The sequence below is a fragment of the Balaenoptera ricei genome, chromosome 20 (genome assembly GCF_028023285.1).
Source record: "Balaenoptera ricei isolate mBalRic1 chromosome 20, mBalRic1.hap2, whole genome shotgun sequence".
NCBI lineage: Eukaryota > Metazoa > Chordata > Mammalia > Artiodactyla > Balaenopteridae > Balaenoptera > Balaenoptera ricei.
Genome location: NC_082658.1, coordinates 19,241,676 through 19,268,658, shown reverse-complemented (window position 1 = coordinate 19,268,658; position 26,983 = coordinate 19,241,676). Strand labels below are relative to the sequence as shown.

The 26,983-nt window shown below is 47.3% G+C and overlaps 1 protein-coding gene across 1 annotated transcript; it reads right to left on the bottom strand.

The window, feature by feature from the left end:
- Window positions 1-2,862: 2,862 nt before the first annotated feature.
- GSDMA (gasdermin A) lies at window positions 2,863-26,956 on the bottom strand. Its single transcript, XM_059908453.1, is given in 12 exon segments — window positions 2,863-3,105; window positions 3,628-3,701; window positions 4,422-4,536; window positions 5,021-5,170; window positions 5,826-5,851; window positions 6,366-6,392; window positions 6,784-6,831; window positions 7,347-7,443; window positions 8,264-8,327; window positions 8,329-8,377; window positions 8,380-8,426; window positions 26,877-26,956. Coding segments are annotated over 12 exon segments (1,020 nt in total).
- Between the last annotated feature and the right edge of the window lie 27 nt (window positions 26,957-26,983).

Sequence of the window (26,983 nt, the reverse complement as noted above, 5' to 3'; positions counted from 1 at the left end):
AGGCCGGGCTGGCCGACGGCCGAGTCATCAAAGGGGAAAAAAGTCAACCGCCGAGATGCAGGATGGAGGCGGATTTTCGCAGAAGGAGCGGGGAGGAGCCTTCATGAGTTTGCGGGGCTTGCTTTGGAGTGCTCCAGTGTGTTGATTTTTTTTCTTGCTCCTCTCGAGTGCATTTCCGTATATGTCCACAAGAGGTCACCTCAGGCTCCAACTGTGTTACCGCGGGCTCAAAGAGCACCCCACCCCGCGTGGAGTGGTTAGGGCCTATCGGAACGCAGGGCGTGATGACGCCACGAGTTGCTGGGTGGGTTTCGTGCCTAAACTCGCTCAATTTGTGCCCGGCAAGGGGTCACTTTTGATATCCACGAGGCTGGTCCTCAACCGCCGCCCGAAGGGATGTGGAGCTAGGTTTTTGCGCTTAAAATAAAACCAAACTGGAGACAAGGAAGAACCCTATGGGATTCAGACTTCCTTGTCCGAGTTTAGCTCGTGCTGAAAATAAGGCATATAATCTCTGCAGCCTGGGAGTGCGGATGGGGGCAGAGTGCATTTGTGTGCGATTACTTAAGTTTAATAAAATTTAGGGGTCCACTCTGTGAGGCCCAGGGCTAGCACATTCAGGGGGAGGGGTGGTAAAAAACAGCTCCAGGATGTAGTCTGCTGGAAGCTTTGCTCTGGGCTGCTGTGTATTGTGAGGCCGGAGGAAAGAGAGAGGCTTCAGGGGGTACGTTGGGGGCGCCTCTATGCATCCAGACAGACACTGTAGTGAAATGGGGGGACAGAATAATAGTACACCTAAGGAGCACCTAAGAATCCTCCAAGGGAAAGAAATTGGACCTGAAACCCTGTCCACTTATTTTTCAAAGGAATCCTCCAGCGATTCTGCAGGAGGAGGATACAGGTTCCAATTTCTTAAGACACAAAACAAAAACTCCCTTCCTATCTTGCAACTTTTTTATCTCTTCCATAAATGGAAGTTTTGAGTTTTAGACCAGGTCAGACCCTGCAAGACAATCTAGCCCTGTTGTAAGGTCCTAGAGGGCAGATAACATGTTTCGACTATATTCTCCTTTCTATTTATAGAGAGAGAGGTTATACTTTGCATTCCTCCTTTTACACTATTGCAGCGAATAGCTCCTTGCACTAAACAGCCACTTGCTAAATGGAAAAGTGTGTGCTCCAGTTTTAGGGAAAAATGCCTTGACCAATTCCTCCCTAACTGTCCCCCTGCCCCCTAGGACTGGGAGACAGATAACCGGACTTTTGAATCATCACTAGAATAAACTCATGAAAACCTCTTCTTTGTAACACCATATCTGTAACTGAAGGTGCGTGTGAGAATGGTAAAGGAAGAAAACAGACAGGTTTTGTTGTTCATCTTTATGAGGTTACCCTTCTGGATAGTTAGGGTGTTAGCTCACTTCATTGTTAAGTTTACATCACAAGGGAAAAACAATCAAGTCAGCAGATAACTACCCAGTATGTCCTTGAGCAATATAGCGAGGCCTTGGAAGATGCCCCAGAATGGGGGAGGATGGCTTAACGCAAAGCTTTTGTCAGTGGGTCATGAATTCTTGGTGAGCGAGGGAAGCAGGCTGGGTAGGGGGTGTCTAAGAAGGGGGAGAGTCTGACTCCTGGGGCCAAAAACCTTGCAGAAATTATTCCACCCATAAAACTATTTTAAAAGAGATTGGTGAAAGATGTTAAAACCCAGCTTTAGGCAGAGGAGGCTGGTATGAACCCAGCAGTTTTACGAGACTGAATGTCTATATTAGCCCTTCCACATGCCAAGCCTACCCACATGACAACCACCCTAATTGAGGGCAGAAGAAGGAAAGGTGAAATGAGAAGATAATATCACACTTTCTTTTTTAAAGTTTTGCATCAGTCTAATTCTTGGGTATCGTTTATTTATTTATTTTTACTTATCTGCATTTTAAAAGAAATTTTATTATTATTTTTTTGGCTGTGCCACACAGCCTGCAGGGTCTCAGATTGAACCCGGGCCCCCTGCATTGGGAGCGTGGAGTCTTACCCACTGGACCACCAGGGAAGTCCCATCTTCTGACTTTAGAATCTAGACTCCATATTCCACACCCTCACAGTTCTTCTCTGAGCATTTCCCAGGTGATCTGAGGACCACATGATAGTATTCATGTACATATAATCTATACGTAGTATGATAATGTTTATTTTTTTTTTCTGGCACAAATTAAGAATTTCCTTAGGATAGATTCTTCAAAGAAAACACCAAAAGACATTTCACCCAAGGTGAAATAATATTTTTTTCATCAATTCCAGTAAAGCTTGATTTTTGGAATCATAAGTGGTAGGGGTTTTACCCAGATGATGCACTGGAAGATCTACAACTGGATAAACCATTTCCTGAGCTGAGAGAACATTTTCAGTCTTATGATTTGGATCATATGGGGGGACAACGTCCACAGCCACACTCCATAGATTATAATCATCGCTAAATATTTAGCACAGTGGAACAGTGAAGCAAACGGATGAACACCTAAAATGTATAAAGAAAAAGAGGACTTCAGGTATTTGATTAGATAGGGGGTTCTAAAGGGGTAGGGGTTGGGCTAGGAAACTATTTAATTTTGGTTTTGCTGAAATGGTTCATAGTTTTAAAAGTTCGAGTGTTTCCACTTTAAGCATCAGCAGGTGGGTTGTGGAGCCATGGGGCAGGGGGATATACAGAGCTGGACAAGTGGAAATTGATTATCTTGGGTAATCAGCTAAGGTTTCCATCATCCTCAGCCTGCTGGCTCCGAAATGCCCTTGCGTGTCAGGACAGGGCACAATCAAGTAGGGAAGGCCTTAGGGAAGCAGGAAGCCAATGGAAAAGGCAAGTTAGGAAGCCTTGGTCAGTAGCTGCAGGAGGGAGAGGCCAGCGTAAAGGGCACAGAGGCAGGGAAGGGTGACTGCGTCCCATGTGTACTGGGGGCCCGATCTCTGCACTTCCAGGCCACTCAGCTCCACTAGGGCCTCTGTGAGGGTCAGTTCCTCTTCCCCAAGGGAGGAAAGCAGCTCAGGTTGCAGGGGGAAAACATCCTCTTTATCCTGGAGGAAATTCTGTTCCATTGTGCTCTCCATCTGGAAGGAACCAAAGTAGTATGAAAAGAAAGAACTAGAAACCTCTCTTCCTTTTTCCTAACTCAAAAAAACCATGAAGAGGGCTACCGTTCTTTTACTATAACCCCTTTTGTTACATTACATGACAACTCTGTCTGGGCCTTTTAATAAATAACCCTGAATGATGAGTGGCACATTTGTTTTTAGCCCCATTTAACAGAGGAGTGAATTGAGGCAGACTCAGAGACATTAAGATTTGCTCACATCCCTTGGCTAGGAATAAACCAAGTCAGAGTTTTCTGTCTCTTCTCCTAGGATCAGGTTGAAAAACCCAGATAGTTGCCCAGAAGTGTGCTCTTCTCCCTCTAGTTGTGAAATAGCAAACAGGAAGAAATATGGAGAGAAATGAGAAGCGGGCATGAGCTCCTGGGATAAGACAGAGGCCCTGGAGGATGGTTCTGTCATTAGGCGAAATTGTATCTTTCCACTGGTTCTAGTTGACTCCCTCCCAAACTCTCCCCGACATCTGCCATTTTTTCTCACCAGCTTTAGCTGCAAAGGTAAGATCTTTTTCTCCATGGATTTTACCAGCAGCTTCTGTTGGGCTTCACTTAGCTCTGGAGAAGAAAAGCAGAGAAAGAGATGTGTGGGTGCAAAGGGGACTACAGGCTCCCAGTGGATGTATTTCCAGAATGTCGGCATCAGTTGATTCATACATTCATCCATGGTTGAATGCCTGCTCTAGGCCAGGCATCTTTGCTGGATGTGTTAGGTAAAAATCATCGTCTCTTCACTCAAGGAACTTGCAGTCTAGTGGAGAAGACAAAGTAACATGCAATTATAATCAGGCTGTTACAGGAGCCATAGCTGAGGGTCTACTTTGGTCTTGGTGTTTGAGGGCAGGCTTCTTGAAGGAACAAACACCTCAGCTTACACGTGAAGGTCCAGAGAGTTTTTCAAGGTGGGGAAATGTTTCTTGCAGAGGGAAGAAGAGAATTCAGGGTCAAGATCAGAAGATGTTGTCCTCAAATTAAAGCTAACAGATATCGATATAAAAGTGATGAACTTAGCTATATGTAGAAGTTTTAAGTACATGGCTGATAAAACTAGGGTTATTTCCCAACCTCTGTTAGCAAGACTAGGCTATGATGACCAAGTGAATCCTTGGGAATGAAACCAATTTTTAAAAATGTAGATATAAACTACTTAACTGTAGTATAATTTGCCTGACATTTACTTATTTACTCATTCATTCATTTTTTCATCTGGGCATTCATTTAGTGACTCATTCCTACCACTGAATAGGTATATAAATGAAGACCTCACTCCCCACTTACCTGTTAGAGCTCCAAGGAACTAGAGGACGGCACCCGTAGCCTCCTTTGAGAGTAGGACATCTTTTGGGAGTGCCTCCAGGGTTACTTCATGTCCTTTGTCTAGAGCTCCTTCAAGCTGTGGGGAAAGTTGGGTGACTATTTAAGATAACACAGTTAAAGGGCATAGTGCCTGGCACATAACATTCCCTTGAGATGTGTTAACTATCTCCATTTCCTCGTTTCTTTTTCAAGGTATCAAGTCCTGAAAAGTATTGGACTCCTGGGTTCCTTGGTGTCTGAGCCCTGGACTCTGGAAAGGAAAGGTCCAGCCCCCTTCCAATGGAGGGGGGGCCTACCCTCTGTCCATGAGGAGGGAGCATGTGCTTTGGGGGAATCTGCACTGTTTGCCCTTCTCCAGAGGGACACAGGGAGCAGTGGCGACCCTGGCAGCCTGGGGAACACTTGACCAGCCTTGGGGAAGGCATCCACTGTCGATTCCTCTAGCCACTGCCCACCTTCTGCCAGATCCGTCAGATCCCCCACCAGCTGCACTGCCCACACACACCTCCACCAAAAGCCTTCCTTCTTCTGCATCTCCTACCCTTCCCTTGGGTCCTCACCGTGAGCTCCAGGTCTTCTAGCTCCTTTTCCTTCCCTAAGAGTTTGCTGAGGGAGCTGAGCAGGGAGCTCTTCCCTTCTGGGCTCAGCTTCTCCACTTCCCGGGTCTCCCTTTGAACCTCTTCTTTTAGGGTCCTGAAGTCCTCGTGTACCTCCCCTGTGGGGACAGTAGATGTGGTACACTCCCCATCAGTTCAATCAGTGCTCTCCCTGCAGGTTTCCTTCACTCAGCCCTGCTCAGGCCCCAGGCTCTGACGCCCCCCGGGCTTTGCTCTCCTCTCTTTTTGCTTGGCCAAGGAACACAGTTATGAAGTCATCCCCCAGCCTTGACTTGAGGTGTTGGGGGTGGGGTGGTGGGAGGGGGTGGGCCAGGACCCACATTATCATCCAAGACAGGCATTCATTCTCCTTGAGATCCCAGGCCCCATCCCGGATCAGTAGACAATTGACCTCCCTTTCTCTAAGACCCCAGCTAAGAGTTGATAAGGAAGGTCTATTTTCCCTTCTCAAGAGTTAGTTGACAAAGAAGAATAATTTTGGTGACTGAGTAAAGACCAGGAGGGGACTGCTCCAAAGAGCAATGGGTCTAAACCCAGGGATGTGGGTGGATTAAAGATAGCTTGAACCTTGGCCTGCCCCTCTAGAGGCCTGGCATCCTAGGAATATGTCTGGCCTGCTTTGGAAAGAGTGGCTTCTTGGAAGTGGCTGCAACCCCCAGCAACTGGGACTCAGCACTTGTTTTCCCCTCCCTTCACCCCAAGGTTACTTCCACTGCCTTCCTGCCAAAGTCTAGGGAGAAACACAAACTTCCTTACCATCAGATGCCTGGATAACTGAGGGGAAAAACAAAACAAAACAAAACCATTTAGAATGCAATCCTCCAAACCAGTAGCCGTACCCAGGGGATGAGACATGAATGAGGAAATATATCCTGTCTCCTGGGACATCCCAGCCACCTTAAGGTTGCTCTTGTTCCATTCATGCAAGGCAGGACTGGGGCAGCACAGAAGCTAATGCATTGTGAAAAGGGGCACCTGGATTGAGTTGGCATCACTGTGACTCAGCAGCTCCCACCCCGGGCGCTGGGTGGCATATGACAGGTTATAGTTACTAAGGCCTTGAGGACAGAAGTCAGAGGCATCAGACCACCTGGGCATTTGTCCAAAGACTTTCCCCTTCCACTGCTTTTTCCTAAGCTGTTGGAATTCCTGCCACATTTCAGAGACAATAGTTTGCTGAGATCTGCTCTGCCATGTTCCTTGTCAGTCCCAGAGAGAAGGGAAGAAAAAGATTGGAGTTTTAAAATTCTGTCAAGAAAGTTGCAGTGAAATGACAGGAAACGCTTACAGGTGAGCTTCTCCTCTTCTGGCTCTTCTGAAGACAGAAACAATGCACATATGTCAGCATAAAACCTCTATGTGCCTTTTTATCTAGAGCAGTTGTCAAGGCAGCTTTATCAGTGATCATTATAAAAACACAGAGCTCACCCGCCCCCGCAATTTGAGAACACACACTGTCTCCAGTATTTCTGCTTCTGATGGTGCCTTCCAGTCTCTTTCTGCTTCTCTGTCTCTCTTGGGCAAATTTCTGTGCCTCTATCTGCCTTTCCTAAAGTTGAGGATAGATATCTTTCGGGCCTTGGGAAACAAAACCAGGGGGCTCCTTGGGGGATTATGGTATACCCTATTAGAGGGTGCAGGATTTCAGCAGATAATGTCAGGGGTAGGGAGGAAGATGGGGGGAGCTAGGAAACAATTTCACTCACCCCTGGGAGGGAGGGTTTGCACGTTATCATTGCAGATGTGTGGAATGTCTGTAAGGAGCAAGAGAGGGGAGGGCAGAAGGACTCTTAACAGCCGTCCCAAATTTTCTTCTCTGGTCTCAAGCCCATGGGCTCTGCTAAGGGCTAGGACCCTGCCCTCGAATGCCTCACCTAATCCCCTGCTCCACCTCTATGGCTGGAAGTAATCATTTCTTCCTCTGTAAATCCTTTCCTATGATACCACTCTGTTCTACCTTGCATTCTAGTGCTGGTGTCTGTGTGTCTGTTTCCTCCAGCGGCCCCGGACTTCTTGAGAGCAGAGGCTGTGCTCATTCATCTCTGTACTCCCTTCCCCCGTCTAACACAGTGCCTAGCACTCAGGAGATGCTCAGAACCCAGGTGTTCCTCACTCCCTCTCCATAGCAGCCTCTGCAGTTCTGTCTCTGTCGGTTGGACCCCAATACAATACACTCTTTTACTCCTCCCCTGGCGTTGCCACAGGAGGGGACCAGGATGCCTTAGGAGTGGTGCAGGTAATTCTTGTCTTGAGGGGAGAACATGCTCACCCCACTCATCTCTGCCTTTGACCATCAGCTGTCTCACTCGAAATGCCAGGACGCAGCCCTTGGGGATGGTGACAGCCTCCTTGTGGTTTATGGATCCCTAGGCGTAGACAATGAGGATTTGCGAATCTGCAGAGATCCTGAGTATGAGACATTGGGAGTGAGGGGTGGGGGACAAGTGGAGGGCCAGGCCCGAGAGCCTTTGGGGAGATCAGAAGTTGGGAGCCCTTCAGCGGTGTCCCTGATCGCCTTTCCACCTGGTGGAGTGAGCTTCAGAGCTATGCTGCTCATTTCCGCCGATCATCCCTTTAATGATCTCTTTCTCTCTTCCTGGTTCAGACACATGAAGGAACTGGGCTCCATCACCTGCCTGTGCATCCCTGTCCCACTTAGAGCTTCCATCCAGGCCCTGGTTCCTTCTTCCTCTTCGCCATCTGTCCCATGCTCACCTCCTTTGGGAAGCCTTCCATGACTACTCCCTACTCCCGGTTCCCACTCATATAGGGATAGGTATGTCCCTATAGATACAGATATAGATATAGGTATGTAGAGCACTACTTATTTACATTGAATTTTCTGGCCTTTAACCTCTGTGTCTCCTGCATGAGACGGAGAACTTTCTGACAGCAAGGATGCCTTTCCTGTAGATTGGGAGCATCGTGAGGGAAAATCCGCAACTAAGAGTGTCCCCTTCCCTGGTAGCTCCCTGTGGCATCTGGCACAGGACTCTACCCAGCTGGGCACCATTGACCATGGGGATGATTTGTTTCTGGCCAACTGGGGTCTGGGTGTTGAAGAGCAGGGGGAGGAAGTGGGTCCTTTTCAGTATCCTGAGGGGGCACTGATCGGGTTAAGTAATGCAGCCTCTGAGGGTAAACTGAGTATATGTGTGTGTGTGTGTGTGTGTGTGTGTACCTAACCTGTAGCCCCAGTGGGGCGAAGAATGGGAGGGAGAAGCAGCCGTCAGCCTTGCCAGCTCTCGCCAGTCACTTCCTGCGCGGTCTCTACCACCTCCATCACCACATACAGATTCCTCCTCGCCCTCGCATCTCCTCCAGGAACAGGTGCTCTGCTGCCAGCTTCCTGTGGCAGGAGAAACATCAGGGAACCGTCTGGAGCTTTTACTCATCTGGGCCCTCCCCTTCGTCTTTTTTTTAAATAAATTTATTTATTTATTTATTTATATTTTTGGCTGCGTTGGGTTTTCATTGCTGCGTGCAGGGTTTCTCTAGTTGCGGCGAGTGGGCTTCTCATTGCGGTGGCTTCTCTTGTTGCGGAATGCGGGCTCTAGGCGTGTGGGCTTCAGTAGTTGTGGCACGTGGGCTTCAGCAGTTGTGGCTTGCGGGCTCTGGAGCACAGGCTCAGTAGTTGTGGCACATGGGCTTAGTTGCTCCGCGGCATGTGGGATCTTCCCGGACCAGGGATCGAACCCGTGTCCCTTGCATTGGCAGGCGGATTCTTAACCACTGCGCCACCAGGGAAGTCCCTCTTTTCTTCTGTCATTCCCAGGAGTGAGGCCTGGTGGTATCAGGGGAAGCGTGAGGACTCTGCAGTGGGTAGGTTGAAGCCCAGCTCCTCACTTCCTGGCAGGGCAGCTTCTCTGAGTCTGGGTTGCCTCATCTATGAAATGAGGATAATGACATCTACCTCCAGGGTTGCTGAGAGAGAGACTGGGTAACCCTCAGGCACAGCATCTGGTCCAGAATGGGGCCTCGTGGCTACTTCTTTTTCCCTTGGATTCCCCTCCTTTTCCTCCCTGTTCTTAGCCCTGTGTATATCTCCTGGGGTCCTTGCTCTCCATTTCCCCCCACCACCTCCCCACCTGCCTGTGCTGCGTGGCTTGCAGGATTTTAGTTCCCCAACCAGTGATGGAACCTGTGCCCTCGGCAGTGAAAGCGCTGGGTCCTAATCACAGGACCGCCAGGGAACTCCCTCTCTCCATCTCTTATCCTCTCTCTTGTTATTTACACCAGTTCCTTCTTTCCACTTGCTTACATATATAAACACGTTCTTTGACCTTGCTACTTCCTCAACTTATCATTCTGTTTCTTTCCTTCACTTCAGTGGCAAATATCTCACAAGATAGGCCCATACCCACTGTCTCTACTTCCTCACTGACCACTCCGAAATTCTTTACAAGTTGGCTTCTATTTCCACTCCTCAACTGAAATCACAATGGCTGCCTGCCCACCAAACTCAATGACCTTCCCTGACTTGACACTGGACCCTGATGTCCAAGCCCTCTGTGCGATGCTGCCTTCTCCTATCACACTTTGCCGTCTGGGGTTCTGCTCCTGTCTTTCTGGCTCCGAATCCTATCCATTCTGTCTGTGACTCATTTTCTAGGTTTCTCATTTTCTTTGGTTCCCTATAATTTTACGGTCTCTAAGATTCTCTTCTCAGCTCTCTGAACTCCCTCCAACAGCTCCCCCTGCCCCATTCCTATAGCTTTAATCTTTAAATTGCTGACCACCACATACTTATCTTCACCTTGACTCCTCTCCTGAGCCCCAGGTCCTCATTTCCAACTACTTTTAACATTGTTAAAAATTGAGATATAATTGACATATAATATTGTACTACTTTTAGGTATACAGCATAATGATTTTTCTTTCTTTTTTTTTTTTTGGCTGCGTATTGAACCTGTGCCCCCTGCATTGGAAGCACAAAGTCTTAACCACTGGACCACCAAAGCTACACTGTAATGATTTGATATATGTATATATGGAAAAATGATTGGGAATTCCCTGGTGGTCCAGTGGTTAGGACTTGGTGCTTTTTTTTTCTTTTTTTTTCATACAGCAGGTTCTTATTAGTCATCAGTTTTATACACATCAGTGTATACATGTCAATCCCAATCGCCCAATTCATCACACCACCACCACCCCCCCCCCCCCCGAGGCTTTCTCCCCTTGGTGTCCATACGTTTGTTCTCTACATCTGTGACTCAACTTCTGCCCTGCAAACTGGTTCATCTGTACCATTTTTCTAGGTTCCACATACATGCGTTAATATACGATATTTGTTTTTCTCTTTCTCACGTACTTCACTCTGTATGACATCTCTAGATCCATCCACGTCTCAACAAATGACCCAATTTCGTTCCTTTTTATGGCTGAGTAATATTCCATTGTATATATGTGCCACATCTTCTTTATCCATTCATCTGTCAATGGGCATTTAGGTTGCTTCCACGACCTGGCTATTGTAAATAGTGCTGCAATGAACATTAGGGTGCATGTGTCTTTTTGAATTATGGTTTTCTCTGGGTATATGCCCAGTAGTGGGATTGCTGGACCATATGGTAATTCTATTTTTAGTTTTTTAAGGAACCTCCATACTGTTCTCCATAGTGGCTGTATCAATTTACATTCCCACCAACAGTGTAAGAGGGTTCCCTTTTCTCCACACCCTCTCCAGCACTTGTTGTTTGTAGATTTTCTGATGACGCCCATTCTAACTGGTGTGAGGTGATACCTCATTGTAGTTTTGATTTGCATTTCTCTAGTAATTAGTGATGTTGAGCAGCTTTTCATGTGCTTCTTGGCCATCTGTATGTCTTCTTTGGAGAAATGTCTATTTAGGTCTTCTGCCCATTTTTGGATTGGGTTGTTTATTTCTTTAATATTGAGCTGCATGAGCTACTTATATATTTTGGAGATTAATCCTTTGTTCATTGATTCGTTTGCAAATATTTTCTCCCATTCCGAGGGTTGTCTTTTTGTCTTGTTTATGGTTTCCTTTGCTGTGCAAAAGCTTTGAAGTTTCATTAGGTCCCATTTGTTTATTTTTGTTTTTATTTCCATTACTCTAGGAGGTGGATCAAAAAAGATCTTGCTGTGATTTATGTCAAAGAGTGTTCTTCCTATGTTTTCCTCTAAGAGTTTTATAGTGTCCGGTCTTACATTTAGGGTTCTAATCCATTTTGAGTTTATTTTTGTGTATGGTGTTAGGGAGTGTTCTAATTTCATTCTTTTTCATGTAGTTGTCCAGGTTTCCCAGCACCACTTATTGAAGAGACTGTCTCTTCTCCATTGTGTATCCTTGCCTCCTTTGTCATAGATTAGTTGACCATAGGTGTGTGGGTTTACCTTTGGGCTTTCTATCTTGTTCCATTGATCCATGTTTCTGTTTTTATTCCGGTACCATATTGTCTTGATTACTGTAGCTTTGTAGTATAGTCTGAAGTCAGGGAGTCTGATTCCTCCAGCTCCGTTTTTGTTTCCCCTCAAGACTGCTTTGGCTATTCGGGGTCTTTTGTGTTTCCATACAAAGTTTAAGATTTTTTGTTCTAGTTCTGTAAAAAATGCCATTGGTAATTTGATAGGGATTGCATTGAATCTGTAGATTGCTTTGGGTAGTATAGTCATTTTCACAATATTGATTCTTCCAATCCAAGAACATGGTATTTCTCTCCATCTGTTGGTATCATCTTTAATTTCTTTCATCAGTGTCTTATAGTTTTCTGCATACAGGTCTTCTGTCTCCCTAGGTAGGTTTATTCCTAGGTATTTTATTCTTTTTGTTGCAATGGTAAATGAGAGTGTTTCCTTAATTTCTCTTTCAGATTGTTCATCATTAGTGTATAGGAATGCAAGAGATTTCTGTGCATTAATTTTGTATCCTGCAACTTTACCAAATTCATTGATTAGCTCTAGTAGTTTTCTGGTGGCATCTTTAGGATTCTCTATGTATAGTATCATGTCATCTGCAAACAGTGACAGTTTTACTTCTTCTTTTCCAATTTGTATTCCTTTTATTTCTTTTTCTTCTCTGATTGCCGTGGCTAGGACTTACAAAACTATGTTGAATAATAGTGGTGAGAGTGGACATCCTTGTCTTGTTCCTGATCTTGAGGAAATGCTTTCAGTTTTTCACCATTGAGAATGATGTTTGCTGTGGGTTTGTCGCATATGGGCTTTATTATGGTGACGTAGGTTCCCTCTATGCCCACTTTCTGGAGAGTTTTTATCATAAATTGGTGTTGAATTTTGTCAAAAGTTTTTTCTGCATCTATTGAGATGATCATATGGTTTTTTTTCTTCAATTTGTTAATATGGTGTATCACATTGATTGATTTGCATATATTGAAGAATCCTTGCATCCCTGGGATAAATCCCACTGATCATGGTTCATGATCCTTTTAATGTGTTGTTGGATTCTGTTGGCTAGTATTTTGTTGAGGATTTTTGCATCTATATTCATCAGTGATATTGGTCTGTAATTTTCTTTTTTTGTGTATCTTTGTCTGGTTTTGGTATCAGGGTGATGGGGGCCTCATAGAATGAGTTTGGGAGTGTTCCTTCCTCTGCAATTTTTGGGAAGAATTTGAGAAGGATGGGTGTTAGCTCTTCTCTAAATGTTTGATAGAATTCACCTGTAAAGCCATCTGGTTCTGGACTTTTGTTTGTTGGAAGATTTTTAATCACAGTTTCAATTTCATTACTTGTGATTGGTCTGTTCATATTTTCTATTTCTTCCTGGTTCAGTCTTGGAAGGTTATATCTTTCTAAGAATTTGTCTGTTTCTTCCAGGTTGTCCATTTTATTGGCATAGAGTTGCTTGTAGTAGTCTCTTAGGATGCTTTGTATTTCTGTGGTGTCTGTTGTAACTTCTCCTTTTTCATTTCTAATCTTATTGATTTGAGTCCTCTCCCTCTTTTTCTTGATGAGTCTGGCTAATGGTTTATCAATTTCGTTTATCTTCCCAAAGAACCAGCTTTTAGTTTTATTGATCTTTGCTATTGTTTTCTTTGCTTCTATTTCATTTATTTCTGCTCTGATCTTTATGATTTCTTTCCTTCTGCTAACTTTGAGTTTTGTTTGTTCTTCTTTCTCTAGTTCCTTTAGGCGTAAGGTTAGATTGTTTATTTGAGATTTTTCTTGTTTCCTGAGGTAGGCTTGTATAGCTATAAACTTCCCTCTTAAAACTGCTTTTGCTGCATCCCATAGGTTTTGGATCGTCGTGTTTTCATTGTCATTTGTCTCTAGGTATTTTTTGACTTCTTCTCTGATTTCTTCAGTGATCTCTTGGTTATTTAGTAACATATTGTTTAGCCTCCATGTGTTTTGTGTTTTTTACGGTTTTTTCCCTGTAATTCATTTCTAATCTCATAGCGTTGTGGTCAGAAGAGATGCTTGATGTGATTTCAATTTTCTTCGATTTACTGAGACTTGATTTGTGACCCAAGATGTGATCTATCCTGGAGAATGTTCCGTGCGCACTTGAGAAGAAAGTGTAATCTGCTCTTTTTGGATGGAATGTCCTATAAATATCAATTAAATCTATCTGGTCTATTGTGTCATTTAAAGCTTCTGTTTCCTTATTTATTTTCATTTTGGATGATCTATCCATTGGTGTAAGTGAGGTGTTAAAGTCCCCCACTATTATTGTGTTACTGTTGATTTCCTCTTTTACAGCTGTTAGCAGTTGCCTTATATATTGAGGTGCTCCTATGTTGGGTGCATAAATATTTACAATTGTTATAACTTCTTCTTGGATTGATCCCTTGATCATTATGTAGTGTCCTGCCTTGTCTCTTGTAACATTCTTTATTTTAAAGTCTATTTTATCTGATATGAGTATTGCTACTCCAGCTTTCTTTTGATTTCCGTTTGCATGGATATCTTTTTCCATCCCCTCACTTTCAGTCTGTATGTGACCCTAGGTCTGAAGTGGGTCTCTTGTAGACAGCATATATATGGGTCTTGTTTTTGTATCCATTCAGCGAGGTTGTGTCTTTTTGGTTGGAGCATTTAATCCATTCACGTTTAAGGTAATTATCGATATGTATGTTCCTATGACCGTTTTCTTAATTGTTTTGGGTTTGTTTCTGTAGGTCTTTTTCTTCTCTTGTGTTTCCCACTTAGAGAAGTTCCTTTAGCATTTGTTGTAGAGTGGGTTTGGTGGTGCTGAATTCTCTTAGCTTTTACTTGTCTGTAAAGCTTTGGATTTCTCCATCGAATCTGAATGAGATCCTTGCCGGGTAGAGTAATCTTGGTTGTAGCTTCCTCCCTTTCATCACTTTAAGTATATCATGCCACTCCCTTCTGGCTTGTAGAGTTTCTGCTGAGAAATCAGCTGTTAACCTTATGGGAGTTCCCTTGTATGTTATTTGTCGTTTTCCCCTTGTTGCTTTCAATAATTTTTCTTTGTCTTTAATTTTTGCCAATTTGATTACTATGTTTCTCAGCGTGTTTCCCCTTGGGTTTATCCTGTATGGGACTCGCTGCGCTTCCTGGACTTGGGTGGCTATTTCCTTTCCCATGTTAGGGAAGTTTTTTACTATAATCTCTTCAGATATCTTCTCTGGTCCTTTCTCTCTCTCTTCTCCTTCTGGGACGCCTATAATGTGAATGTTGTTGCGTTTAATGTTGTCCCAGAGGTCTCTTAGGCTGTCTTCATTTCTTTTCGTTCTTTTTTCTTTATTCTGTTCCGCAGCAGTGAATTCCCGCATTCTGTCTTCCAGGTCACTTATCCGTTCTTCTGCCTCAATTATTCTGCTATTGATTCCTTCTAGTGTAGTTTTCATTTCAGTTTTTGTATTGTTCATCTCTGTTTGTTTGTTCTTTAATTCTTCTAGGTCTTTGTTAAACATTTCTTGCATCTTCTCGATCTTTGCCTCCATTGTTTTTCCGAGGTCCTGGATCATCTTCACTATCATTATTCTGAATTCATTTTCTGGAAGATTGCCTATCTCCATTTCATTTAGTTGTTTTTCTGGGATTTTATCTTGTTCCTTCATCTGGTACATAGCCCTCTGCCTTTTCATCTTGTCTATCTTTCTGTGAATGTGGTTTTTGTTCCACAGGCTGCAGGATTGTAGTTCTTCTTGCTTCTGCTGTCTGCTCTCTGGTGGATGTGGCTATCTAAGAGGCTTGTGCAAGCTTCCTGATAGGAGGGACTGGTGGTGGGTAGAGCTGGCTTTTGCTCTGGTGGGCAGAGCTCAGTAAAACTTTAATCCGCTTGACTGCTCATGGGTGGGGCTGGGTTCCCTCCCTGTTGGTTGTTTGGCCCAAGGCAACCCAATACTGGAGCCTACCTGGGCTCTTTGGTGGGGCTAATGGTGGACTCTGGGAGGGCTCACACCAAGGAGTACTTCCTGGAACTTCTGCTGCCAGTGTCCTTGCCCCCATGGTGAGCCACAGCCACCTCCCGCCTCTGCAGGAGACCCTCCAACACTAGCAGGTAGGTCTGGTTCAGTCTCCCCTGGGGTCACTGCTCCTTCCCCTAGGTCCCAGTGCGCACACTACTTTGTGTGTGCCCTCCAAGAATGGCGTCTCTGTTTCCCCCAGTCCTGTTGAATTCCTGCAATCAAATCCCACTAGGCTTCAAAGTCTGATTCTCTAGGCATTCCTCCTCCCGTTGCTGGATCCCCAGGTTGGGAAGCTTGACGTGGGGCTCAGAACCTTCACTCCAGTGGGTGGACTTCTGTGGTATAAGTGTTCTCCAGTCTGTGAGTCAACCACCCAGCAGTTATGGGATTTGATTTTACTGTGATTGTGCCCCTCCTACCACCTCATTGTGGCTTCTCCTTTGTCTTTGGATGTGGGGCATCTTTTTTGGTGAGTTCCAGTGTCCTCCTGTCGATGATTGTCCAGCAGCTAGTTGTGATGCTGGTGTTCTCGCAAGAGAGAGTGAGAGCACGTCCTTCTACTCCACCATCTTGGTTCAGGGCTCTCTTATTTTTTTTTTTTAATTGAAGTATAGTTTTTAAAAAATTTTATTGAAGTATAGTTGATTTATTGGGTTGGCCAAAAAGTTCCTTCATTTTTAAAGTAAAAATAAAGGACACATTTTTCATTTTCACCAAGAACTTTATTGAACAATGTACTCACTGGTTTGTTCCACTGTCTTCTGCCATTTTTCAGGCAACTTCATAATTCCACCTTTTCAAAACTTTTTATCTCTTTGAGCAAAGAACTGTTCCAGGTGCCTTTTACAGTCTTCCAGGGAATTGAAATTTTTTCCCTTTAAGAGAATTTTGTAAAGACTGGAAGAAATGGAAATACAAAGGTGCAATGTCTGGTGAATACCGTGGATGAATCAGAACTTCCAGGCAAGCTGTAACAGTTTTTGCCTGGTCATCAAAGAAACATGAGGTCTTGCGTTATCCTGATGGAAGATTATGCATTTTCTGTTGACTAATTCCGGACGCTTTTCGTCGAGTGCTGCTTTCATTTGGTCTAATTGGGAGCAGTACTTGTTGGAATTAATCGTTTGGTTTTCCGGAAGGAGCTCATAATAGAGGACTCCCTTCCAATCCCACCATATATATACACAACATTCACCTTCTTTGGATGAAGACTGGTCTTTGGTGTGGTTGGTGGTGGTTCATTTCGCTTGCCCCACAATCTCTTCCGTTCCACATTATTGTACAGTATCCACTTTTCATCTCCCGTCATAATTTGTTTTAAAAACGGAATGTTTTCGTTACGTTTAAGTAGAGAATCACATGAGGAAATACAGTCATGAAGGTTTTTTCGCTTAACTTACGTGGAACCCAAACATCAAAGCGATTAACATAACCAAGCTGGTGCAAATGACTTTCAACACTTGATTTGGGTATTTTGAGTATGTCGGCCACCTCCCACGTGGTATAACGTTGACTTTTTCCAGTTAATGTTTCGATTTGATTGTTATCAACTTCAACTGGTCTGCCTGACCTTGGAGCATTGTCCAGAAGAAATTTCCAGCACGAAACTTCGCAAACCACTTTTGACACGTTCAATCAGTCACAGCACCTTCTCAATACACTGCACAAATCTTTTTTTGCATTTCAGTTGCGTTTTTACCTTTCTTGAAATAATAAAGCATAATATGCAGAAAATGTTGCTTTTTTTCTTCCATCTTCAATATTAAAATGGCTACACAAAAAATCACCAATTTTGGACTTCCCTGATGGTGCAGTGATTAAGAATCCGCCTGCCAATGCAGGGGACACAGGTTCGAGCCCTGCTGGGAAGATCCCACATGCCGCGGAGCAACTAAGCCCGTGCGCCACAACTACTGAACCTGCGCTCTAGAGCCTGCGAGCCACAACTACTGAGCCCGAGTGCCACAACTACTGAAGCCCGGGTGCCTAGAGCCCATGCTCCACAACAAGAGAAGCCCCCACTCGCCACAACTAGAGAAAGCCCGCGCGCAGCAATGAAGACCCAACGCAGCCATAAATAAATACATAATAAAAAAATTCACCAATTTTGATTTCTTTTTAAATGCACGCTGATATGACAGCTGTCACAATACAATCTAACAAAGTTGTTTTGAATGAAGTTAAAGACAACTAAGCACTACTAGAGCCATCTTACAGAAAAAAACCAAATGATCTTTTTGGCCAACCCAATACAATGTTGTGTTGGTTTCAGGTGTACAGCAAAGTGATTCAGTTATACATATATGTACATATTCTTTTTCATATTCTTTTCCATTATGGTTTTTTACACGATATTGAATATAGTTCCCCGTGCTATACAGTAAGACCTTGTTGTTTATGTATTTTATATATAGTAGTTTGTATCTGCTAATCCCAAACTCCTAATTTATCCCTCCCCACCAAAGTCTTGCTCTTATATTAAATCCCTGCCCGGAAGGAATTTTAAAGGGGACTTTACACACATGGCAGATCTCTAGATGACAAACCAAGACATTTACAAGCAAGGCTCCTATGGTGTTGGGATATGTGTCTGTGCATCCGCATGTATAACCTGAATACCACTGAGCCTTCATACACTCAACTTTAGGGTCTCCTCAGTATCACCTATCAACAATGAAATGTGACCTTGAAGGCTATGAACAGCAAGTTAGGTCCTTTTTTTTTTTTTGGCTGCACTGCGCAGCATGCGGGATCTTAGTTCCCCGACCAGGGATCAAAACTGCGCCCCTTGCATTGGAAGTGCGGACTCAACCACTGGACCGCCAGGGAAGTCCCAAGGTCTTTACTGGAGGTTTTCTTGAGGGGCTGGTGGTGAATGGGGGGAGATTAGACCACATAACACTCAGCAAAAGTCCTAAAAACTTGACTGTTCCTCCTCTGTCCCCAAAGTCTCATTCAATATGACAGCTGCTCCCAAATCTCTCTCCCCTGTCTTGAAACAAAAGAAGACTTTGCCCCTGCTGGGCCTCTGGTCCCTGCCCCCATCTTTTGGTTCACTTCCCTTCCCATCCACCCTGGGCTCGTCTTGTGCAGCTATCTAATACCTCCTCCTTCGACAGCTCTAACCATTACCTTAAACAAACATCCCTTCTCCTTAGGCGGTGGGATGGGAGCTTGGGCGTGTGGGAAGGCTGCCATTAGTCATGCGGTTCCTGTCACAATTGCACATGTATGCAGAAATGTGTGTCTGTGTAATATCCTTTCCATCTCTCTTTTCCTGGTTCTTCCTGGATTTCCATCTCTTCCTCTCTGTATCTCTTATTCAGCACATTGATGTGATACGACAGCAATCCAGCATGTGGTCCTGGGCTGTGCAGTCTCCCATCCTTTAATCAGCTCCAGAGAAGGCAGCTCCACTCTCCACCCTCTTCCCAGCCCACCATTGCCTCAGCCAGACTTTTGGGAGTTTCTTCCTAGTGTCTATCTTCCTCCCACTGACTGCAAGCCAAGGTTTCCAGTTCATCTCATCCTCCAAAGATTTGGAGAATAGTGATTTCAACAAGTCACACCTGGGACTTCCCTGGTGGTCCACTGGTTAAGAATCCGCCTTCCATCACAGGGGATGAGGGCTTCATCCCTGGTCAGGGACATAAGATCCCACATGCCGCGGGGCTACTAAGCCTGAGCGCCACAACTACTGAGTTCATGCACCTCAACGAGATAGCCCGAGTGCCGCAACAAAAAGATCCTGCGTTCCGCAACTAAGACCCGACACAGGGGCTTCCCTGATGACGCAGTGGTTAAGAGTCTGCCCGGACATGGGTTTGAGCCCTGGTCCGGGAAGATCCCACATGCCGCGGAGCAACTAAGCCCGTGCGCCACAACTACTGAGACTGAGCTCTAGAGCCCACGTGCCCAGAGCCCGTGCTCCACAACATGAGAAGCCCGCACACTGCAACGAAGAGTAGCCCCCGCTTGCTGAAATTAGAGAAAGCCCACGTGCAGCAACAAAGACCCAATGCAGCCAAAAAATAAAATAAAATAAATTATTTATTTATTTATTAAAAAAAAAGACCCAACACAGCCAAGAATAAATAAATAAATATTTAAAAAAATAAGTCACACCTGTTTCTGCTCTTCCTGAGGACCCAGAAAGTCCATCAAGCCAGCTTTCTCTCCTCCCACCTAGAAACCTTGCTCCTTTATTTCTCTTGCCCTCCTTCATTCCCTCTGAACTCTACCAAGCCTGTCCTTATTCTCCTTGTCCTGCTCCCACCCCACCTTCACCCCATCGCACCGTCCCCCCAACTGCCTGATGGTGTTCCAAGCAGGAGCCTTTGAGGGTTCAAGGCACAGAGAAGAAATAAGGGCTTGTGAAGTCAGTCAGGTTGGAAGGTCTTGTGCTTTTGGAATAAAAACATCCATGCCAGGCTTGTCCTGGTGCTGTTCCTCCCACCCAGAATATCCTGTCTTTTTGTCACCCTCTACCCCATTCAGCACCAGCTCCTCAAGAAAACCTCCAAGAGACTTCTTTTTCTCAGAGTCCTTGTTTTTTTTTTTTTTTTTTTAATTAATTAATTAATTAATTTTTGGTTGCGTTGGGTCTTTGTTCCTGCACGCGCGGGCTTTCTCTAGTTGCTGTGAGTGGGGGCTACTCTTCATCATGGTGCACGGGCTTCTCATTGCAGTGGCTTCTCTTGTTGCAGAGCACGGGCTCTAGGTGCCCGGGCTTCAGTAGTTGTGGCACGCGGGCTCAGTAGTTGTGGCTCGTGGGCTCTAGAGCACAGGCTCAGTAGCTGTGGTGCACGGGCTTAGTTGCTCCGCGGCATGTGAGATCTTCCCGGACCAGGGCTCGAACACGTGTCCCCTGCATTGGCAGGCGGATTCTTAACCACTGTGCCACCAGGGAAGTCCCTAAAGAATTTTTTTAATGTATTTACTTCTTTTTTTTTTTTTTTTTGGCTGTGTTTTGGGTCTTCGTTTCTGTGCGAGGGCTTTCTCCCGTTGCGGCGAGGGGGGGCCCCTCTTCATCGCGGTGCGCGGGCCTCTCACTGTCGCGGCCTCTCGTTGCGGAGCACGGGCTCCAGACGCGCAGGCTCAGTAGTAGTTGTGGCTCACGGGCCCAGTTGCTCCGCGGCATGTGGGATCTTCCCAGACCAGGGCTCGAACCCGTGTGCCCTGCATTGGCAGGCAGACTCTCAACCACTGCGCCACCAGGGAAGCCCAGAGTCCTTGTTTATGTTCAGGGGAATCTGGGACACAATTCAAATTGTGCTGGAGGAAATTTAAGTTGGGTTAATGTGTAAGTACTCTTTAGGTCAATTAATAGTGATTTATTGAAACAGGAGCCTGAGTAGGGCATGGTGCTGATGCAGGCAACAGGCTTTGCTCTGTATCTCCCTCTGGTGGTCAGTTAAGGGAGGTAATGGGCGATAATCATCCCTGAGGTTTGCTCCAATCTTGTGATTTGTGTGTGGTTGCTAGGAGATGGGGATCAGGCAAGGGAATCGACTTAGGGGAGGAAGCCCCAGCCACCTGTTCTCTAAGACCCTGACCCACAGAGTACACTGCAGACTCTGAAGACAGACACAGACATTGGGATGGGGCATTATTTACTTACCCATTTTCTTCTTTATTCTTCTTTTTTTTTTTACAGTTTTTTTCTTCTTTTGGGGGGTGGGGTGGGGTGGGGTGGGGTGGGGTTTCCTTCTGTTGTAGATTTTATTTTATTTTATTTTTTGGCCACGCTGCGTGGCATGTGTTATCCTAGTTCCCCGACCAGGGATTGAACCTGTGCCCCCTGCATTTGAAGTGTGGACTCTTAACCACTGGACCGCCAGGGAAGTCCTTCTTTATTATTCTTAATTTTCTCCTCAGGAAGGGGCCAAAGAGGAAGGAGAGAGGGGTAGGCTACTGAAGTTCAGGAGGGTGGAAGGCACTGATCCTGGCAAGAATGGGAAGAAGCTGACACCCTGGGAGTTATGAGGGCAGGAAGGAGCTTAAGGAACATGCCTGTAGCAGACAGAGCCAATTTGTAGGGTGTGGGAAGCCTGGAGCACTTGGGGGAAGGGACCCCCTGCACAGACATACTCCCAGACCTTTGCTGAGTAAAAGGAGGTGGACTAGCTAGGGATGAAGACAGGCTGGAGTGGTGGAGAAGCAGGAAGAATGTGCCGTGAGGGCGTTGCGTTTTATATTTCTCATGGGGGACTTCCCCGGTGGTCCAGTGGTTAAGATTCTGCGCTTCCACAGCAGGGGGTGCAGGCTCGATCCCTGGTCGGGGAACTAAGATCCCCCATGAGAGACCAAAAAAAAAAATTATATCTCTCACGGGAGGTTGGAAGTTTTGGGGTGCAGTTTGCCGATTGTGAGCTATACTTCCATAAATAAACTATACTTCTTTTCTGAATGGAGTAAAACCCCCAGACTCTTTTCTTATCCCCTAAAAAAATGTTCTTCCCAAATTCTTAAATTCGCTTTGGAGCCTAAGACATCTCCAAAATCCTGGCTGAGCAGACACTGGTCAGTGGCTTGTGACACTTACTCAGGTTGTGCTGAATCACTGAAGAAGTACGTCAAACTCAAGGTCAAACTACAAGGTGCCAGCCCTCGCTACCCCCAGCCCTCTGCTGCCAGGCCCCCTACCCGTAGTCAGGCTGAAGATGCAGCTGCGTCAGGTGCTGCAGCTCCTGTCCACTCACAGCTGATGAAAGGGAAGCTTTCCTCCTCAGCTGTGACTGCTAGGCCCTCGTGATGGGACAGAGGTCCCAGATCCTTGTTGAAGAGACTGGGTCCCAGATGGAGCCTTTGAAGCTCTGCTTCCAGGAGAACTTGGAGTCGAAGCTCCTCTCCATTTCACCAGCTCCCCCAGGCCTGCGCCAAGCCCCACTCTGTTTTCCCCAGTTCTGGTTGGGGAAAGCCAGGTGTTGTTGGCCACACCTGAAATATGGCGAGGATGGCACGGAGGGCGCAGAATGGTGACAAGGCATTGGGATCCTGGGTATAATGGTGTCCATCCCCTTGTATGTCAAGGCTGCAGAGTCCGACCAGGGCTGGGTGACCGTCAGCTCCTCACCCTAAAAGCCCCTGAGCAGCTTGAAGTGAAGACAGAAGAGCACTGCATCCCCCTGGAAAAATTTGGTCCAGGATGGTCACCACCTGCACAGTAGAGAATAAACATCACAAGATGCTTTGCATTTGGGGAGCTACCAACTTCAGAGGTGGTCTGCAGTAAAGTTTTATTTTTAAATTATTTATTTATTTATTTATTTAGGCTGTGTCAGGTCTTAGTTGCGGCATGTGGGATCTTTGTTGCTGCATGCGGGCTTCTTAGTTGTGGCGTGCATGTGGGATCTAGTTCCCCAACCAGGGATGGAACACAGGCGCCCTGCATTGGGAGCATGGAGTCTTACCCACTGGACCACCAGGGAAGTCCCTGCAGTAAAATTTTAAATTTCAGCCCCTGCCCCCTTCCTTGACCCCTTCTGCCCATTAGTGCTAGAGCAGAGGAAAAATAGGCATGGGTTAAGAATTTGGAAACCTGAGCTCTGTAGAGAGCTCTGCCAAGAGCCTGCCGTGTGGCCCTGGAGAAGTACCTTCTGCTCTCTGGTCCAGAGTGCTCATCAGTGAGAGAGGGGGTGGAGCTGGATGCGCTCCCACATCGTTTCTAGTGTTCAGTTTTACCCTAGTTGTCATCCCTGACCCCATCTTGCGACCCTCAGATCCTCATCAGCTCTGTCTGTTGGGGAAGGAACTCTTTTTCCATGGACATGGCTAGTAGCCGCTGTTGCTCCTTGCTCAGCTCTGCAGAGGGTAAAGGAGTGGAGACCACGTGAGGGACAGGGGCACACTCTCTCCCTCTGGTGGGCAGCGGATTGTAAGGCAGCTCTGGTAGTTGGGGTGTGCGTGTGTGTGTGTGTGTATGTGTGTGTTGGGGGGCAGCAGATTCAATCCCCTCCAGGAGAGGATAAGAGAAGATTCCTAAGAGGATACATTCCCCTTTCTTTTAGGAAAAATGGGTGGGTGGGTGGGGTAGGAGGGCTTGCACTTCTTGCCTTTTCCTCGGAGGTGACACCTGGGTTTGGACGCTGAGTCACTCTGCTTTGTAGCTTGGTACCACAGCTGGCTTGATGGGCATGCAACCTGTGTAGTTGCACTGGGTCCCATGCTTGGTTTAACGCTCTGCTGTTGTCATCTTGAATATTTCTTAACAAATTTTTAACAAGGAGCCCTGTATTTTTCATTTTGCAGCGGGACTTGTAAATTATGTTGCAGGTCCTTCTTGGTACAATTGGGCCCAGCCCAGTAGGCCCATCAGTCACATCAGAGACTGACCCTCACCACTCAGAACTTCCAGCACGTAGACGATGTATCCAGCCAGTATGGAACTGAGTTTGCTAGAAGTCTCCTGTAGTCATTCGAGGACTGAGTAACTGGGCCCGCCCCTCGGACGCCCAGAACCTCTGGCTTGTTAAGATCCAGGGCCACATCCACCTGGCAGAGAGATGGGAAGTGATCAGCTAGATATTCCTGCAGTTAGTGAGACAGAGAGCTCGCCGAGGGAGGGGGAGCAGGTCTCCCCACTCAGAATGAGGATTCCCTCAGGGCGGGAGCCCAGTCTTTCCCTTAGCATAAAGAATCCTCCCTCGTGGACGTGCTGGCTGAGATCTCCCTGGAGTAGGCCAGTCACGCCCCATCCAACCTGCATCTGGCCCCTGCAACCCGTAGCCCCGCCCCAGGCTGCCCACTCCTGCCCCCAGCCATATTAAGCCCCTCCCCTCGCTCCCGTAGCCCCGCCTTCACCATCCGGCCCCGCCCCCGCAGCAGACAGTCTAGCCATCACCAGTTTGGCCCCGCCCCCATCTCCCCCCCAGAGACCCCCGCCAGCCGTTTAAGCCCCGCCTCTCGCCCCCTCAGTCCTGCAGTTACCACTCCAGCGTGCTCCGGAACTCCCTCATCACCCCGCCCCCAGCCTCCCGCAATCCCGCCCACTCCGTCCCGGCCCCGCCCCCAGGCGCCCCAGCTCCGCCCCCGCCGTGTCCCACAGCTCCTGCAGCCTCCGTCCCTGGCCCAGCAGCGCCAGTCCTTCCCTCAGCCCGGCGGTCTGCTGTTCCGGGTCAGGCCCTTCAGCGCCAGCAGCTCCTCCTCCACCTAAGTCTGTAGCTCCCGAAACCTCGTGGGCTCCCGGGGGACCGGCTCAGGCCCAGACAGAGATATGAGTACAGGACAGTGGTGACTAGGACCCTACCTCGCCCCGTCTGCCTTCACATAACTTCACCCAGAGGGTCCCCCCACCCCCGGGCACAGAGGCCCCCTTCTGAGGCTTGGTGTCCTGTGTCTCCCTCAAGTACCCCTCCCCAGGGAGGATCAGGGCAGGGTCTGGTGTGGGGTGACGGGGGAGCTCAGCTCCTTACAGTATTTTTTGATGGACGTTGAGGATCCTGCAGAGGGGAAAGGGACACCACGGGTGACTGTGACCGAAGAAGGAGGACTGAGAGCCCTAAAGGAAGAGGCGTCCTCCTGACCGGTGGTGCAGCCCTGGGTGGGTTCAGCCTCATCCTGCCTAGAAGAGCCTGGTGGAGCCTGGGGCAGGGGCAGGATGCACTTAAAGGCCCAGGAAACCCATGGCTGGGACGCCCGTCATCACTGCATCCTGAGAGACCCCTCTGCATCCCACCCACCAGCACCCCAGGGTTTTGAGAAAGGGTTCTGGGCTTGAATTCCTCACTTGACCGGTTTCTTTCCTTTGCTGGAGAAGGGGGATCTTTGTGTCACTCTCACCTTCTGAGACTTTGTCCACCCTTCCCCAGCCCCCATCACATTATGGGATGTGGAAGGAAGAAGAGTCCTTCAGCTTCTCTCACCTTCAGAGGGGAACAGCTTCAGGTTCTGGTCCTTGAATGGGAGGATGTCTGTGAGGGCTCAGAAATGGGGCACTGGCTGTCACTGACTCCCTACTCCTTGCCTTTTCTGGCCGGCTTACCTCACCACACATACCCACATAGTGTGGTCTCCGAGAGGGGAGGAGTGGTGAGAGGTGTATGCTTTAGGGAGCTGCACAGAAAGGGTGGGAAGGGCCTGAGGCGGGGGCTGGGGTCATCAGTTGGTTTGGGGGGGCAGAGCCGAAAGAGGAATGGAAGACCCCCACCTCCCAGATTTCAGCCCTGAGACTGGGGCACCAACCCTGGGCTGTTTGCCTCCCCTCCTCTCCTTCACATTTAGCTGGCTTCCACCCAGGGCACTCCACTGCTCTACCCAGTGACTACTGCTTGGGGTAGGCTGATGGTGGTGTTGGGACTGAGAGAGCCCTGGGGAAAGACAGGTTGTCAAGGGGCAGGTGGTGGTGGGGGAAGATGGAAGAGAAATGAAGAGAGGGGAACTTGGCAGAGGGAGGTGAGAAGTCCAGAAGGGGCTGGAGCTGTGAGGGGAAAGCACCGGCTGGAGTCTCAAAGCCTGGGTTTTGCTCACGGATTCCCCACTGAGTAGCTGGTGAGCCACTGGACTTTTCCGAGGTAGTTTCCTAAACATGTGAGACGGGGATTGCAGTAGCAAGTAGCCTACCTATCTCATGTGAAATAATAGATGGAAAAGTCCTTAGAAAAGAGAAGAGCGGTATATTATAAAAGATGAAGATGCCATTGTTAGGGGGAACTGGATGAGAGGCAGGTATGGACGGGAGAGAGGTACATTAGGATGCCCTAATGATAGGCAAGGATGCAGGGGAGATTCAAGGGCTGTGGGAGGGAAGGAGTGGGGGCAAGCGTGTGTATGGATGGGGTGGGGCATGGAAAGCATCTTGGAGGTTCCCAACTCTGAAGCCAGCAGCAGTGAGGAGGGGGATGGAATGGCCGCTCCAGTCCTGCTCCCCTCCTCCAGGGTGGCTTCCCTCAGCATCTCACAGCCTCGCTCACCAGGTACAGACAGGTTTTCCCCATGCTCCTGAAGCTTCCTAGCTTCTTGTGCTGCGGGGGTGGTGCTGGCTCGGAGTGGGTGGGGCTCTCTTCCGATCCATGTCCAGCTCCCTCAGTGGCACCCCTAGGTCTACCCTTCTCTCAGCCCATTGCCTTGGAAGGAAGCGTGTGTGTGTGTGTGTGTGTGTGTGTGTGTGTGTGTGTCTCAGAGGGACAGGGGACCTGTGGGTTCTAGTCTTGCTTCTTCCCTGACTCCCTGTGTGACCTTGGACAACTCACCATCCCTCTCTGGGCCCTTTTGTAAAGTGAAGATCCCTGCCAGCTCTGTTAGCCTGAACCACTCTGGGCGGGGGCATGCCCCTTGGTGCATGAAGGTGAGGTTGAATCCTCAACCTGCCTCCCCACCTCACTAGGCAGCTCACCCCTTCTTAGGTTTTCCAGATCATTCACAATGCTGAGGTTTTGGATGTCCGTGGAATTTTGACATTTGCTGCTGACTGTGACAGAGATATTCACCAGGAGCCCTACGACTGCAGTCTTGGTGATCTTGGAGTCTTTTCTTTGTTCTCCAGGACAGACACCATGCCCTTGTGCTTGTTCCCATACATCCTTTGAGAGAACCTTCCCTGATGGCT